Genomic DNA, 17,448 nt, shown 5'->3' on the forward strand with positions numbered 1-17,448 from the left:
ACGACTGAACTTAGTAGGACTTACTTTTGAGAAAACATGCTTAGGATTTGCACTGTAAGAAAGGCATGTTCCTGAACATGGAGCAGGCTGGATTCACACAACACAATGGGCCATTTTCAAGGTTGACTATGTGCTGAGCGTGGGTTGTCGTTGAACCAGGGGGTTATTGCTGAACCCTGGGTTGTTGTGTTGTCAGAACCTAGTTGCACTAACAAACCATAGTTTGTTAAACACAAACAGCCCACAGTTCACAACCCAACAAATTCTGGGGCTGTTCGCATGACATGCTGTCGCTCTTCATGGCTTATTTAAACTATTACAAACTGCAGCACGTGCAGGCACCATCCTGAATCAACCCCTGACCATGTGGCACAAACCTGGCCAGAGGGATTATGTGAGAGTTGAACAACCCTTGCATAACCCTAAAACAGGCCATTCTAGGGTTGTTTAACCCTCACATAACCCCCACTAGCTGGGTTTACATGACACGATAACCAATGGGCGGGGGTTGAATATTCAGGATGGCGCCCGTGGATGCCGCAGCTTGTGCAAACCAATCCATGGGTTCTTTTCATGGGTTGTTCATGATTAACAAACCATGGTTTGTTAGCATAGCTGGGTTCACACAACACAACAACCCACAGTTCAATAACCCACACTCAACCGAGCCCTGTAGCCAGTATTGCTTGTTATGTGGGGCAGCCACATTTCTAGGTAGGACATGGGGGGGGGGGGAGGCGCATAGCACCAGCAAATATCCCCTCACACACACACACTGGTGGAGAGGGTGTGAGGGCCAAGCCAGGGGAAGGGAAAGACATTCCCCCTCACTCTTCCTCCATGCAGAGTGTGTTAACTTACATAATGGGTTATGTAAAGGTCAAGTTAACTTTAGTATGACCACCAGGAACTAAATGACTGGCATATTTTTTTGCTTCATAAGAAAAAACAATGTCAAGGATACAGTGAACAAGGGGATACCAAAAGGTGTAAAACAAGCAAAATAGTTCATGCTATCACTAAGAAGTTAAAAACTAGTGCGGAGCTTGTTTTCTCAAAAATTCAGTGTCTAATATTGTATCACAACAACACCAATACAAAACAACAGGTTTAGAAACAGAGTAAGAGCACATTACAGTGCAACCGTAGTCAAGCATTTAGGTAGAGTGGTACTGAGAACAATATGCATAACTGTCTTGTTGAAGTCAGTGAGACTGAGTCGTTAACTTTGTAAAATATTAACTGCAAAACAGACATCCTTTCATAGACTTATAAAAATGGCCAGCCAGCCGTAGTGTGCACAGCAGTGTTTCTATTCCTCTAGGGCTGTTTTCATCTTTTGCCATCAAGTACTCAAGAAAAAGAAGAAAAAATAGCCACTATGATTGTGAGTATAGTGAGCGCTTTAAAAGAGTAAAGGGTAACTTAGGGTGGAGATTTTTCCAGATCAGTTTAAGTTAACTCATTTCACCCTTTAGCAATAACCACCCAATCCTGCTCTGCTCATCATAATAAATGCAGAATAAACAAACTCATACTTCTTGCTTCAGGCAAACAAACTTATTTATTGCTAGCTGGGTAGAAAACACAACTGAGCACCACACAAGCCGAAGGGGTGGAGTCTAACTCTAACCCATAATACGAAGTTCCAATATTTAACTCTTCAAGGCTCACGTTACTATACAGTCTCTTTTTTCAGGAACACTTAAGTAATTATACGATGACTGTGCACATGAAAAAAACACCCTGAATCAGGGAAAGTCTTGAGTGAGCAGACCTTTGGGGGCCCTTCCAGATGAGGCTTTTGTTGTGCACTCCCCCTGCCTTATTCACTGAATTTTTCAGATAGTCCTATTTTTAAATTGTTCCTGTCCTTAAACAAGCCATCACTTTTTAAATGGAGGATGTTACTGTCTGTCATGTCACAGATTAAAAAGGTAAGTTTCCAAAAAAGTCCTAACAGCTCTGGGGGCGCCTGTGTACCCATTTGTGCCACCCTGGCTACAGGGCTGACTCAACCTTGAGTATCGGTTGTCGTGTTGTGTGAACCCAGTCAATCTGAAACACTACATGGGTAAGTAACAGTTCCTGGACAACATGAAGTATTTAAAAACAAAGAGTTTTTGTGAACTGCCCAGAGAGCTTCAGCTATTGGGTGGTATAGAGAAGTTATAAACCGTTGTCTGTATATGCTTTTTAATCTCAGCCCTCAATACCTTTACTTGGAGGTCCCAATAAAACTTTCTTGCAAGTTACTCTACTTGATATGTACAGCCTTTGTACAAGAATGATTCCTTCCACTCGTATTATATGCTTGTGTATTACACTGGTTTTGTTCACTCAGCACACTTTACATGCAACACTTTTTTTTTCTTTTTTACTCTAGAACAGGGCTATGCAACCTGGTGCCCTCCTGATGTTTTTGACTACAACTCCCATAAGCCTCAGTCAGCAAGGCTTATGGTTGGGCTGTGAGAGTTGTAGTTCTAAACATATGGAGGGCACCAGGTTGCCTACCCCTGCTCTAGGGAAGGGCCCCCAAACCAGATCAGGACCCTAGTTGGGGGGGGGGGGTGGAGGCCTTTAACGTTCCACCCCCCACACACACTGTAGCCCCGACTGGGGCCCCCACACCTGCAATATGCATTGCCAAATAGTGATGGATATATTGATGGATCGCTATTTGGAAAGATGGATTGCAGGTGTGTGGGTCCTGATCTGGATCAGGACTGCAGGGGAGGAGGTTAAACCCCCCCCACCAGCCCCCCCAAAACTAGGGTTCTGGATTGGGGCTCCTGCACTAACTCTAGAGTAAAAAGAGGGAAATACGTAACTGCTAGCTACACCTTTAAAGTAAGTTATGCTTTGAGTCATAGACTACCTTACAACCAGCATTTATTAAGTATATAAGCTTCATGGACTTCACTGTGCAGTCCAAATACTTATGCTGCATGAGGAAAACCTTTGATTTACATTCAAAGATCAGCATTGTTACTCACCACTTTAGAGGGAAGCTTCTGAAAAAGCTCACTAATGAGGCGGCCTGTTGGGTTTGTGGCTACAGCTACTGCTTCAAGAAGCTGTTCAAGAATTTCTTTTAAATAACCTGGAGAAGACTGGCACAAAAATGATATTGTAAAGTGATTTTGAGGAACTGGGTTGTTGTTGGGTTTTCTGGAATTGGCTGTTAAAAATAAGTTTTCCCGTTTTATAAAGTAAGGAAAAACAGTAATTAATCTGCTAATACCTAGTCTGGTGGGGATACAAATTTTGGAATGAATAAAATAGTTTACAACATATGCTACCAGGATTAGGAATCTGTTACTACTGATATTTGCAAATAAATGACTTCTAATATTTTTAGTTCTGCTGTGTGCTCTCATAAGAACTATTTGCCAATATATTTGTGTGTGTGTGTGTGTGTGTGTATGCAGGCAACCTGGGAATGCCTGATTGGCCTTTGGAGAGTGGTACACATTTCAGAAATTAAAAAAAAACATATTTCATCTGCCACTTTTGTGGACAACTTAACAGTGCCATCAGTGTGCACACCACTTTAATGAATATAAGAGGACAAGTCCCTATACCAAGGAGTTTACAATCTAAAAACTGCCATATGGGAAACAACAGAAGGGGAGGGAAGCAGGGACAAACAGGGAAAGAATTAGGGATTATTTCAGTTACACCTTGACTTGGTTTGCACGTAACAACTGAGAGTATGGGTTGAGTATGGGCTATTGTTGAATCGTGGGTTGCCGTTACGTGTGAACCCCGCATTATGGTTTAACTGTGGGTTGTTAACTGCAAAGAACCCAGAGTTCACAACCCAACAGCAAACCATGAGTTCTCTTCCTGGGATGTTCATGGTTAACAATCCGTAGTTAAACCACTGTGCAGGGTTTGCACATAACAACAACCCACAATTCAACGACAGCCCATACTCAACCCATACTCTGGGTTGTCGTTACATGCGATCCAGGCCATTATTAGGTCACAGGCTTAGCTGCAAGTGGGGCATGGGCTGCAAGAAGGTACTTGACATGTTTATAAGTGATTGGCAAACCTTACACTTACTATTTCAGAAATTGTCCCTTGATTGTCATGGCCCTCATCATCATCATCATCATCCTCAGCATCTCCCTTCTGAACAAACTCATTTTTTGTGCGAATATATAAATCCCACAGTTTGCAGGCAGCCTTATATTCAGGAGAGTCTGGCTGCGTAAAAGAGCCAAAGGACATGGTTGTTAATAAATAATCGTTTCAATCCATCGTTTTTAACATCTTGCCAGTTAGAAATAAAACTGATGAAGTTGCCCAGAAATAACTAGATGTAAATGAAAGGACAATTCAATTAAAGTTACATTACAAATGAGAGCTCCCTGTAAGAATATGACAGCGTAATTGTGAATAAGCATTAGTCAGCAATACTACAAACAATGCAGATAGGTGAGATCCTCCCCGGTTTTGTACTTAATTCAAACACAACCCACTGACAGAATATGCAAAGGATGGTTTTTAAATCAAAAGATTTTGTCACCTTATAATAGGACTTCGCATTATTAAATAGCAGCTGGAAGTCAGCAGTTAGCACATTCACATCATCATATTCTTCCATTTTTAGCTTCTGTTGGATTTTCATTAAATCGATCGGCTGAGAAACCACTTCATAGTAATCTGGCTGATTTCTGTTGTAATAACAAAGGCATTGAAAAGGCAACGAGTATAAGCAAAACTTACAGTACCTAACAATATGAAAGATTTTATATATTATAACTTGCAAATGTATCATTCCCATGAATGTGGTCACAATAACCTACTTTTTATCTATTGGCTCCTTGAGGGTAATGTTGTTCACTATGGCTTGTATACAATGTGGTTGTTCTGCTGACAGAGGGAACTTTGAGGGGGCAATTCCCCCTACCGCACCCCACACACCCTCAAAATCTGCTCCGGAAGGCTGGGAAACCCTCTGGAACAGATTTTTGGGCAGCACTGAGGGCTGCAGGGGGAAGGAGAGAGGGGGGAAATCCTGTCATGCTAGCAGGAGACCATTAGACCATTGCCATTTTGGGGTCTCAACCCTTGAACAAATATTGTAATGTCAAGAAAAAAATGTTAATCCCTTTAATTGGGAAGTTTGAAATACATGGCACAAAGATTTAAGCATTTTGCTGTATCATGTGCTAAAACATAACAAATAATCATATGTTAAATTTTTAAAATTCACACTTCAAAAAGAGTGATTTGAAAACACATTGACCCGGTTCTCACATAGCAGTTAACCCACAATTTGCCAGGGCTGCGTGCTGCTTCCATTCTAAATATGCAACCTCCTACTGGAGGTTGCTCCACGACAAGTGAGCCCAGGCGCTATGGGCCCGTTCGCACATAATGACAACCCAACAGTTAAAAAACTATCATACATGAGCGGGTGCACTGCCTGCAGCACACCCTCTTTGCTTTTACCCCACAAGTCCCTAATCGGCCCAGCGGTCCGAGTTCACACATCATGCTCAGCGACTTATGAAGGAGCCAATCATGGGTTGTGCGGTAAAAGCAGAAGAGGTAGGCACGAGGCAGGCAGCACACTGGCTCATCCCCACTTGTGCATGACAACCCATCAGTTTCTAAACGGACAGTTTGTCATTACAGTTCAATGGGTTAATCGTGGGTTAAACAGTTAGTTGTTAGCTAACTAGTTTAACCCACGATGAACTCATGGTATCTGGATTCACAAGTCACTGCGCAACCTCTGATTGGTCAAAATGATGGTGGCATGTGCCATGGTAAATGGTGGGTTAATTAACCCACAATTTACCACGGTTATGTGCGAACTGGACTATTGGGTCATACGAAATGCAGCACAAACACAAGAGTGCTTCGTCACCCCTGCTCCCCATTGCAGACCCCTGTCACCTCCCAAATATTTTCCTGAGATTTAGAGGACCCTCAGAAAAGGCTTGGAATGTATGGCAGGGGGATGCAGTAGAAGGCTGGGGTAGACAATTTCCCTGGTGTAGGCATTCTTGCGCTGCATTGTATACATCATATTAATTGCAACAATAGGGGCCTTACCTTAGATTTCTTATCAATGTCACACACTTACCTTCGCTTGGGGGCCCTAATGAAAAGCTCACACAGTAGCCTCCCTTGTTCATCTTTATAATCTCTGATTGTATTGTATAATTCATGGCATACAGCAATCTAAAATGCAAATGCAACAATACATTTACTACTCAATTATTTTATTTCATTTATTTGTTATTCAGATTTACATACCACATTCCACAAAAGTATCAAAGCGGTTAACATAAAATACAATGGCATAAAAGCAACAATAAATAGAACAATAAAAACATCAAAATACAATTAATCAGCAAAAAGAACCCTGCACACGCTACTGTGTGCTACAAACCACAGCTGGCTGGGTCACACTTTAGGGAAAGCCTCTGTAAAGAGATGAGTTTTAAGAAGACATCTGAATGTCAGAGTGTGGGGGCCTGTCTAATATCAATTGGTAAAGTGTTCTGGCCCCTTCATGGATCACTGCCTTGTTGTGGCAAAGGGGCTTGCGTAACTCAGTGAAGCCATAAGCTATGCCGTGCAGGGCCACCCAAGACGGACAGGTCATGGCAGAGAGTTCTGACAAAATGTGGTCCATTGGAGAAGGAAATGGCAACCCACTCCAGTAGTCTTGCCAAGAAAACCCCATGGAACGTATCACAAGGCTAAAAGATATGACGCCAGAAGATAAGCCCCTCAGGTCGGAAGGTGTCCAATATACTACTGGGGAAGAGCAGAGGGTATTTCCAAGTAGCGCCAGAAAGAGTGAAGCGACTGGGCCAAAGCCGAAAGGACACTCAGCTGTGGATGTGTCTGGTGGTGAAAAGAAAATCCGATGCTGTAAAGAACAATATTGTTTAGGAACCTGGAATGTCATGAGCACGCTCCGGGAGAGAGTGCAGGACAGGAAGGCCTGGCGTGCTATGGTCCATGGGGTCATGAAGAGTCGGACACGACTGAACAACAACAACAACAACAAAGTGTTCCGGAGTGTAGGTGCTGCAACACTACACGCTGTACTATAAGTGTTCCTCAGGCGAACCTCCAGAGCCTGTGGCACCCTCAGAAATGCTCCTTTTAATGATTGCAGAGATCAGGCAGGGACATAAGGAGTAACTGTAGCATTAGTATTTATACAGTGCTTTTTTCTTAGTGCTCAACATGTTTCACATACATTTTCAGTATCCTCATGACAGCCCTGTATGGAAAAGAAGCATTACATTCCCTATATTAGAGATGAGAAGGTGAGGAGGGAAGACAACAGCCTGGATTAATGGTATCTCGTGAATTCATACCTGAGCTGATATTTCAACTAGGGACTTCCTGGCTTATAGCACATACTCTTAGCTACCTCACTACTTTAGCTTTCGGCTGTGGCTGGGTTGATAAAAATCCATGAAACCCTGGCTAGACTAGAAAGCAGAAGTGGGCAGAGTTATTCCATAACCTCTTTCTCAATGAATCTGATGACAGCCACAAAAGAAGCCAATGAAGTTTTGTTCGTCCCTGGACATTTTAACTCTCTATTTCAATTTATATATAAACACAATTTCTTTGCTAAAGGAACACCCAAGCAAGAGCATATCAAGACAATCCTTGGGATGTGCATTGGATTAGGGTAAAGCCCAAGCTGTATTGGGCTCTCCAGATTGTTTCTGGTACTTTCTGACGTTAAGTTGGCTTCCCTCCGAAGTGCCCCGACCCAAAGCTGGACCCACATGATGTTTCTTGGTGTGGTTCAAGCTTTAGAAATGCAGACATTCTGTCTCCAAAAATAGTGTATTTTATTTTAGTTTCTCTAAACACTGATGAGGGGAGAGAAAGGGAGTGACTGATGGATCCATCTTCGAATCCTAGAACACATTTTACCAGGGGCTTTCCAATCACCGTGCTTTAGGGAGGGGTCCGAGTTACATAAAACTGTGTGTCTGCTCTTCCATTTCTCAGTTGCTAACTTGTTCTGTAGCAAGCAAGCCAAGCAGGAAGTCAGTGGTTTGGTGTTGGGTTCAGGGTGGAATGACTTCAAATTCTGTTTGTTCATGATTTCAAAATCCTTTTCTTTCCATTTCTCAGTTATTAAATCAATCGTTCTCTGACATTTTCCTGCATTGAAAAATCCCTCTCTCCAAACCCGCCATGCATCACTATTTTAGTTAAAACCTCAAATTGATTTGGAATCATCCTAACTTCCTCACCCCTGCACCTATCCTTCTGAAACACTGCCATTTTCTTGCCCAGGGATACCTCTATGATGTGTGCCATTTTCATACATATTGCCCAAAAAACCACAGGTGAAGAGAAGAGGAAGTGAATCACTCATCCCTCCTCTGATTGAGAACTTCTGCTGCACTTATACTTCTGAAAAATTGCAGGTTTCTTATTTAGGGCCACTTCTAGGCTGTCTGTCATTTTCAGAACACTGGTCCACAAGGAACATAAGGAGATAAACACATTGTGTTTTGGATACCCTCAAAATGTAAAGGCCGCTCTTGCACAAACATCCCTCTATCTATTCATCTCAAACATGGGAGGCTTGATCTTCTCGAAAAGGGTAACTATCCCTGCAAATTTCATCCAGTTCTGCCAAGAAATAAAAAGGATATTGGCAGTTCCTTTTTTTCAGAAGTCAAAATATAAATGCACACAGCACAACACACACACCCCCTGCCGCCAATGTACCTATTTTTCAGAAGTTTAGCAAGTTCCTAAGGGGCTACCATGCCTGCAACTGTCATCCAGTTTTGACAAAGACAAAAGTTATACCCATTTTTAAAATCTCTCATGATAGTCAACGGGAGGCATGAAGCCTCGGATTTCCGAGTCAAAGCAGATGGGCTCCGAATTGGTCCGAGCCAAATCAGTCCGTTTTCCAAAGCACCGAATCTTGTGATCGATGCACATCTCTAATCCTTACCCTGTAGAAAGTCAGTTCTGTGAGTTTTGAAAGAGTTGTAATTCACCTTTCCTCAGGCAAGTTGTAATATAAAACATACCTGTAGCAATTCCAACACTGCTTCAGTATTCCCCAGTAGGTATGTAGCATATAACCCTAATGTAAACATTCTGGAAGCAAGCTTAACAACCTCAAGAACTCCTTTTTAGAACACTGAGCTACAGTCTCACCTTTTCCTTGCAAGTTACATTACTCAAGGCTAATACATTGGACAGTAGCCTAGAAGCTTAAACCTTAAAAAGTACTTACAGGATCGACTGTTGGGAGGTTGGAAAGTCTTCTCCTCTTTCGACTTGGGCCTGGTGTGTTTGTGGCATGGTGACCATCATCAAAATCTCCCCCACTGGCACTACTGGATGGAGAGGTAGCCCTTCGCCGCTTGGAGCCCATGGAATCCAACTTCTTCTATAATAAAGAAAAATGCTCTTAAACTTAAGGATTTCTATCCAAGATCTCAGAAGACAACAAGATATTAAATCTGCAGTTCTTTTGAATTCTATATAGTCGAAATAGTTTACAGCAGGGGTGGGCAACTTGTGGCCCTCCAGATGTTTTGGCCTACAACTCCCATGATCCCTCACCATGGGCTATACTGGCGAAGACTGATGGAAGTTGTGTCCCTTCAGATGTTTTAGCCTACAAGTTCCCCACCTCTGGTTTACAGGAATGTTTTGACAGTACACAGCTAAAACGTTGCCCAACATTCTGCACAGTTCCTCGATAAGCAATCTATATTAGGATGTGTGTGTTTTTTTTAATGCCAGGCCATCACTGTACTATCCAAGCACATGGATGACAAAAACATAACAATGAAATGTGCATTACAGTTAAGACAAATGTGAAAGCTCCGATCCTGATGAACTTATAGTGTTCCTATTCCTATAAGAAATCTTATCACACATACATGGCTGATATGCATATCGAAGTAGCAGCATAGATAACATTTAATCTGTTTTACTTGCTTTTTTTATTTAACATTGGTTCACAGTTCAGACAAGGCTAGAAAATTGTTTTTTTTATGGCCACAAGCACCTGGGAAAAGTAAGGATGAGCATGGTCCCAATAACTCATTTTATTTGTTTATTTAAATATTTATGAATTGCCTTTTGCCCCCAAATTATGTCCAAACTGGTATACAACTTTAAAATATAGGGTAGCCACAACCAAAGCTCTCTTTTCTTGGTCAGTGATCCAATCTCATTAATATCAATTCTGACTGAAAGATAACCACCCAATTACAAATGATCCAAGAAAATCTGACAAACCTATACAATCTCAATTATTGGTGCAAACAACGTATTTCTAAACAACTACCATTTGCACAAAGTGTGAGCAATTTACACTAAAATAGAAGTTGCTCACACAGAAGTGTCCCCAATGCACTTCTGTTCAGGATATTTTTTTAAAAGTTGCTGATTATGGTGTATTTCAGTCTGTCAGGCAATTGATGGTCCACCTATTTTTGAAGGTCCAAGCAGCAAAAACAGGAGGAGGGGGGATTGTTCAAAGCCACAGTACATGAATGGAACACTGTATGGCTTGGAAAACAAGAACTTGTGCAAACCTGCTGCAAAGTGTCAAAACATCGGAAAAATTAAAATAAATTCAAAAATATTGTTTGGAAATAATTTGTTTTCTAGCTAACCATGAGTGGTATCCAATTAACTCCTTCTGCCAATGGAACTGTTTCTGTCTGCGGAATGGGGAGGGGGGCAATTTGCCCTCCATCTTACAGACCCCTGCACACTCTCAATCTGCTTCAGAGGTGTGGAGGACCCTCCAGAGAACATGGGGTGGGGGATGCACAGAAGAGGAGAAGGTCCCATTGCATAAGCAGAAGTCTGCTCATACAACATTACTGCTTGCAGAAAACTATCTCAAGATTTTGAGAAGACAAGCTTAACAACATTGGAGCTTTTGATTACCCTAGTTAATGGACTGACGTTATTACACATTATACCAGCCACAGAAATGTCTCCAGAAATGACACCAGCATGGTAATTCATTTTTCATACCTTCAAGTAACATGTTTGCTTACCACATGACATAGACCAGGGTCACACGATCACGAAGGGCAAATAAGCTATGGTGACTTATTTTCTTCCCCGCCATGTCGGTTGCAAGCCATCTAATTAACATAATTACACTTGCCGGGCCTGGGTTGTTGTGACATCCAAACCCAGGGAGGGTGGCTGGCTGGGATGGTTTGCAAACCACCCTGAAACCCATGGCTTGTTCTAGGGTTGCTGGGTGGTCAGTAAACCACCCCAGCCATCCACCCCAGCCAGGTTCAGACCTCACAACAACCTGTGCCCAGTGAGGATAATTATACTAATTAGGCAGTTTGGGACTGGGACGCACGGGGAGGGAAAATAAGCCGCCATGGCTTATTTTCCCTCTGTGAATGTGCGAACCTGCCCATAATGTAATCACACTGCAAGTTCCCCGGGTCCACCAGAGAGGCCCAATTATATGTGCTTGGGATGGAGAAATTGCATAACATGAGAATGCTGTGTCACACAGTAAGGACGTTTGTTATGAACCAACCAGAGAGCTTCGGCTATCAGGCTGTATAAACACGTAATAAATAAATAAATAAATACTCTCAAAGGTTACTGCAGGAAGGAGGAGGACTCACCAAGGGAAGCCCCAAAAACATGCAACTCATTTCTTATTCACACATTAACCTTGATCCAAAGAAAGTGAGCTGCTTTTAAGTTCCTTTCACATAAAGGGAGTAGTACCTCATACTACTGATTTCAACAGGATTTAAGTCTGACTAACATTCTCTGGATTAGGACCATTATGTCAGGAAAACATGCATCTTCCCATATAGGGACATGCCACAAGAACCCATGCCAAAAGGGAATTTCCTGAGGGGTGTACCAGTATAACACAAGTTTTAAAACATGCATTTTAAAATAGAAACACTGCGGTTTCATGTTGAAAATAATGTTTGAAAGGCAATGTAAATTTGACTTCTTAAGTTTCCTCCCAATGCTAAAAATCTATGTGTAAGTTGGAGACAAACATGAATGGTAAATATGAAGAAATTGCAGTTAAGACCAAAGGAACCACCTCCAAGATTAAACAAAAACACAAGCTGCTGTTTAATGACATTTTTATCCTCATCTGATCACACTGAGGTCATGATGCATATGGAACTAATTGACCTGAGCTATTCACAAAGGGTGAACAGAGAATATGGAATTCATTCAATACGTGCAGACTAAAAGATATGAACTTGGCACAATGAACTTAAAGCAATTACTCCAGTTCTACAACATATATAGTACCTATGTGTACCTCAGTAAAGCCCCAAACCTTACCTTAAATACATGATCCACAAGGCATCCTAAAACTGTAATTCCATACTGATATATGTTAGAAAACAAATGATAGCGCTCTGTTTGCAAAGCTATTCACTCTATTCACTAAATGAAAATAAAATGATACTGATTTCAGATGTGCAGTTTATGTGGTGTTAGATGCCACATGTAGACCTACACTGTCATCCTATTATCTTGTTCACATGACTATTTTTAAAAAGTATAATTAGTGTAGAATAACTGTGTTAGAATGTTCGCATTTCATATCTGAGTAAGGATTAATTACGAACTCATGAATGAGATAAATGAACAAGCATGATCTATCACTCCATTATGAACCAAAAATGGCTGAGATGTGTGGAAGAGAGGGACAAAACAGCACACACATTATCAGTAAATTACCAGATTTACCAGAGTACAACCAGCACCACGAAAAGCCAGTCTCCTCATAATGTCTGATAGGCAAGTAAAGAAACTGAGAAAAGGCAAATCCTTAAAGCACCAATTCAGCAGTAGTATTAGTACAGCCAAAACTGAAAGAGAAGACAACAAAAGGAAAGAAAGACACAGAGGAAACAAAGGGAAGAACAGGTAAATAAAAGAATCAAGAAGTATGGTTAAGGAAAGATATACTGCAAAATAGCAAAAAAAGCAGGAATATATATATATATAACTTTATATAAATATAAAGTTATTGGCATTTCAGAAAAACAACCTTCTAAACTTGGAACAAAAAGGGCATTCTTAGAATGTGTAAACAAAGGGTGCAATTCTACTGCTATTTAACTCAATGGCAAAGCTCTTCATTTTCATAAGACAGGACTGCAGCTATAATAGTCACATAATACTGCGGGAGAGAACAAAGGCCTATCTAGTCCCATTTGCACAGTGGCCAACCAGATGCACGTGAAAGTCCACAACAGGACAGGAATGCAGTAGTACCCTCCCACTCATGTTCCCCAGCAACTGGTGAACAGAGGCATACTGCCTCTGATACTGGAGGTAATATATAGCCATCATGACTAGTAGCCATTAATAGCCTTATCCCATGAATTTTTCTAACTTCCTTTTAAAGTCATCTAAGTTGGTGACCATCACTACAACTTTGGCAGTAATTTCCATAGGTTAATTATGTGCTCTGTGAAAAAGTACTTCCTTTTATCTGTTCCGAATCTCCCACCATTCAGCTTCATTGGATGACCCAGGGTTCTAGTATTATGAAAGAAGGACAAAAACATCTCCCTATCCACTTTCTCCACATCATGCATAATTTTAGACACCAAGTAAGATACTATAATACTACAGAATTCACTGCCCATTTAGTATATGTAGTTCACAAATCAGAATACTTTAAATATATCTTAATATCACAAAGAATCTATTATCAGCATCTAAAGTATAGTGGCAAAGAAGATTTCAAACTTTTCAAAAATAGCAAAGGCTAGTCACTGTCCACATTGTCAAGGAACATATATTTAGATTTAATTACAAGATCAATAGTCATATTTATAAAAACTGCAAGTTAACAATGCAAACACACATGCATATCTACTACTTAGCATCTATATTCAGCTTCTTGAGAGACACTGTACATGTCATAGAATCACAGGGTTGGAAGGGGCCTACAAGACCATCAAGTCCAACCCCCTGCTCAGTGCAGGAAGCCTGATTCCCAGGTGGTCTCCCATCCAAGTACTAACCAGGGCTGACCCTGCTTAGCGTCATGTCTTTGAAATAAGGGGTCATCAATAAGTTGATAACACCCAACTCTGTATTTTCTTTCAGAGTGCCAGGCATGGCAGCAGATTCGCTGAGCCAGTGCTTAGATACAATTATTGATGGGTAATGACAAATACATTGAAAGTGAACAAGACAGTGGTAGTAATGGTTGAAGGTTCAAATAATATGGGTGTGGTGGATTTATCTTTTCTATTACTCCCTACTCCCTGAAATCTTTGGGTATAGAAGAGGAGGAAGCAAGGAGGTACAACACTAATCAGAAACCTGAGAACAGCATCTACACAATTCTGTTGAAACACTTTTGTTGTTGTTCAGTCGTGTCCGACTCTTTGTGACCCCATGGACCATAGCACGCCAGGCCTTCCTGTCCTGCGCTCTCTCCCGGATCGTGCTCAAGTTCATATTCATTGCATCCGTGATGCTATCTAGCCATCTCATCCTCTGCCGTCCCCTTCTCCTTTTGCCTTCAGTCTTTTTCTACTAATTGAAAAACAACGATCCCATCACCACTCCTAGCAATAAACTGGCCAAAAGTTATTTTCAAATAGCTTTTGGGCTCACCAGAGGTAATTCTAACTGAAATCATTTCTTGGTAAGCCACAAAAGTTGGCACTGGGCTGACACGATATTTTACTATACTACAATTATGTATGTTATAAGGAAAGGTGATCAGCAGTTCAGTCACTGATCATTTATAGTCTCATAGTCATTTCAGATAAAGATGTATTTATCCACTCTGAAGACAGGTTCTGTGCAATGTGAAAGCTTGTAAACCCACCAGCCCAGTTTGTCTGAACGATATCTGTTCCATTTTGGATCTTATCAGTATGTTATAGAACATATGGATAGGGGTGAATGCTCCTTCCTTGTTCTCCTCGACCTTTCAGCAGCTTTTGATACCGTTGACAATGGTATCCTCCTGGACTGCCTGGAGGAGTACCAGAGGGTAGCACTGGGAAAGGAGGTTTCCGACCCGTGGCCGCTCACTTGTGGGGTGCCATGGGGTTCCATCCTCTCCCCAATGCTATTTAACATCTATGTGAAGCCGCTGGGAGCTATCATCAGGAGGTTTGGGGTGCGGTGTCATCAATATGCGGATGACACGCAGTTCTACCTCTCATTCAAATCTTCACCAAGGTTGGCTGTAGAATCCCTGTCCAAATGTCTGGAGACGGTGAGTGGCTGGATGGGGAGGAATAAGCTGAAGCTGAACCCTGACAAGACCCAGGTACTTTTGGTGGGAGACAAGAGGAGGCTGGGGGATGTTGACCTGGTGTTGAATGGGGTACGGCTACCCTTGAAAGACCAGGTCCACAGCCTGGGGGTCATTTTGGACTCCCAGCTGTCCATGGAGGCTCAGGTGTCAGCTGTGAGCCGGACAGCGCTGTATCAACTCCATCTGATACGGCGGCTGCGCCCCTTCCTTCCCGACCATCTGCTCCCATCGGTAGTACATGCCCTGGTCTCCTCTCGTTTAGACTACTGTAATGCGCTCTACGGGGGGTTACCCTTGAAGATGGTTCGGAAGCTGCAGCTGGTACAGAACGCAGCGGCTCGTCTGATTAAAGGCAGCCACCAGCGAGATCACATCACTCCCGTGCTGAAGGAGTTGCACTGGTTACCAGTTGTTTTCCGGGCCAAATTCAAGGTGTTGGTTTTGACCTTTAAAACCCTATATGGTTCCAGCCCAGCCTATCTTAAGGAGTGCCTCCAGCAACACCAGACAGGCCGCTTAACAAGAACAGCCTTGGATGGCCTTCTCTCTGTCCCATCAGCCAGGACAGCTAGACTGGTGGGGACAAGGGAGAGGGCCTTTTCTGTGGTGGCCCCCCACTCTGTGGAACTCCCTCCCTAGGGAACTCCGCCATGCCCCCTCTTTATTGAGCTTCCGCAGTGCATTAAAAACATGGTTGTTCAGGCAGGCATTTGGGGTGGGTTAGGGTATTTTAGAAAATGTTTTTACTGTAGAATTTTATTGTTTTAAACTGTTTTATTATATACTTTGTACATCGCCCAGAGTGGCTGGGTGACCAGCCAGATGGGCGATTAATAAATTTAATAAATAAATAAATATGGAGATACCATCTGATAGTGGCATCTTTAGGCCTCCAAGCTTTTCCAAATTGTTACAGCAGGAATACAATTCAGACAAATTTAACAGTAAGGCATGCTTTCCCTAATAGTGAGAGACACAGCACTCCTTCTGTAGGAAAACAGATTTAACACTGAATATTCCAGACACGGGTACTGGATGTCTATCTAAAATATATGATCTAATCCATCATTGTATACCCTATCTACACTTTTAATACAGCGAGTGATACACCAAGAACACAATGAATTCTACACAAGATAGCGCCACTAATTATAATTGTTTAAGTATTTGGTGTAGAATTCCTCCCTCTTTCATTCATCCTGTTTTGTCACTGTCCTTCTAGTATAACCACGTCTCTTTAAAAAAGAGTAGTATTCTCCTTCCCTTTAAGTCAAGATTTTGAAGAAAAAGTAGAGGCCACTGTAAATATGACCTTTATTTTTCTAGAAGTATTACTGTGGGGAACACGGGGACAAGACTATCCTATATGTCTAACTCAATAGGCGAGGGAGGATTATTCAGAGAAGTGATTGCTTTTGACAAGTGCAGCTGCCCTGCTCGGTAGCACTGTGGAAACTTCAGCTCATTCCAACACTTATGGCGTAAGTTGATCACCGGTTTTGAAATTTTAGTCAAAATCGTGTTGAAGATGAACGTGAGGAAGGGGAAGACAGATAAACTAGACATAAGGGGTGGCGGAATCGACTGCATTCAAGACAGGCAAAGAACCGCGTGTAAGTCGGCGCGTGTGAACTCCAAGAGAGAAGAGGGTTAGTAGGTCAGAGGCGGTTCAGGCAATGCGAGGGCCGATGCCTTCTCCCTTGGGGCGGGCGAGGAGAAGGAGGTCGGGCGGTGGGGGGGAAGGAGACGCGGGAAGCCGCGTCCCGGGAGCGGAGGCGCCGGGGGAGCGAGGGGGGGAGCGCGGAAGCGGCGCTGCGGCGAAGGGACCCGGCCAGCGGCCCCACAACAGCCACACAAAGGGAGCCCGCCGCGGCCTCCTGCCTTCGCGTTCCGCGAGTGCCGCTCGCCTGCCCGACCAAGCCCGGCCCCTCGCCCTCGCCTTACCCAGCCAGCGCCGCCGCCGCTGCTAATCCTCCGCCTCCTGCAGCCGCGGCCGCGCTCGGCCCCCGCCGCCGCCACGGCCCCCCGCGCTGTCGGCGTCGCCGCCACTGTTGCCGCTCAGCTCGCCCGCCCGCTCGCTCACAGGCGAGCCCGCCGCTGTCGCAACGCCAGCCTCGGCCGCCGAGCGAGAGCAGGAGCGCGAC

The 17,448-nt window shown here is 43.0% G+C and overlaps 1 protein-coding gene across 7 annotated transcripts in view; it reads right to left on the reverse strand.

Moving 5' to 3' along the window:
- The window catches only part of PBRM1 (polybromo 1), a 76,662-nt gene extending 59,277 nt beyond the window's left edge, over positions 1 to 17,385 (reverse strand). For 6 of the 7 annotated variants that reach the window (XR_014788502.1, XR_014788501.1, XM_084839749.1 and 3 more), the window contains exons 1-6: positions 17,249 to 17,385; positions 9,269 to 9,424; positions 6,110 to 6,207; positions 4,541 to 4,688; positions 4,075 to 4,218; positions 3,000 to 3,116 (exon numbers count right to left, since the gene is read on the reverse strand). Coding sequence is in view for 5 of the 7 variants with exons in the window: in XM_084839749.1 (XP_084695875.1) it covers positions 3,000 to 3,116; positions 4,075 to 4,218; positions 4,541 to 4,688; positions 6,110 to 6,207; positions 9,269 to 9,409 (648 nt within the window). In the remaining 2 variants the exon portion in view is untranslated. The remainder of the gene's footprint in view (positions 1 to 2,999; positions 3,117 to 4,074; positions 4,219 to 4,540; positions 4,689 to 6,109; positions 6,208 to 9,268; positions 9,425 to 17,248) is intronic. The other variant, XM_084839746.1, reaches the window with a different exon arrangement.
- Positions 17,386 to 17,448: the final 63 nt, after the last annotated feature.

This window comes from Heloderma suspectum, chromosome 2 (assembly GCF_057233095.1).
Source record: "Heloderma suspectum isolate Gila_16-S chromosome 2, 16-S_ref, whole genome shotgun sequence".
In the NCBI taxonomy this organism is placed as follows: domain Eukaryota; kingdom Metazoa; phylum Chordata; class Lepidosauria; order Squamata; family Helodermatidae; genus Heloderma; species Heloderma suspectum.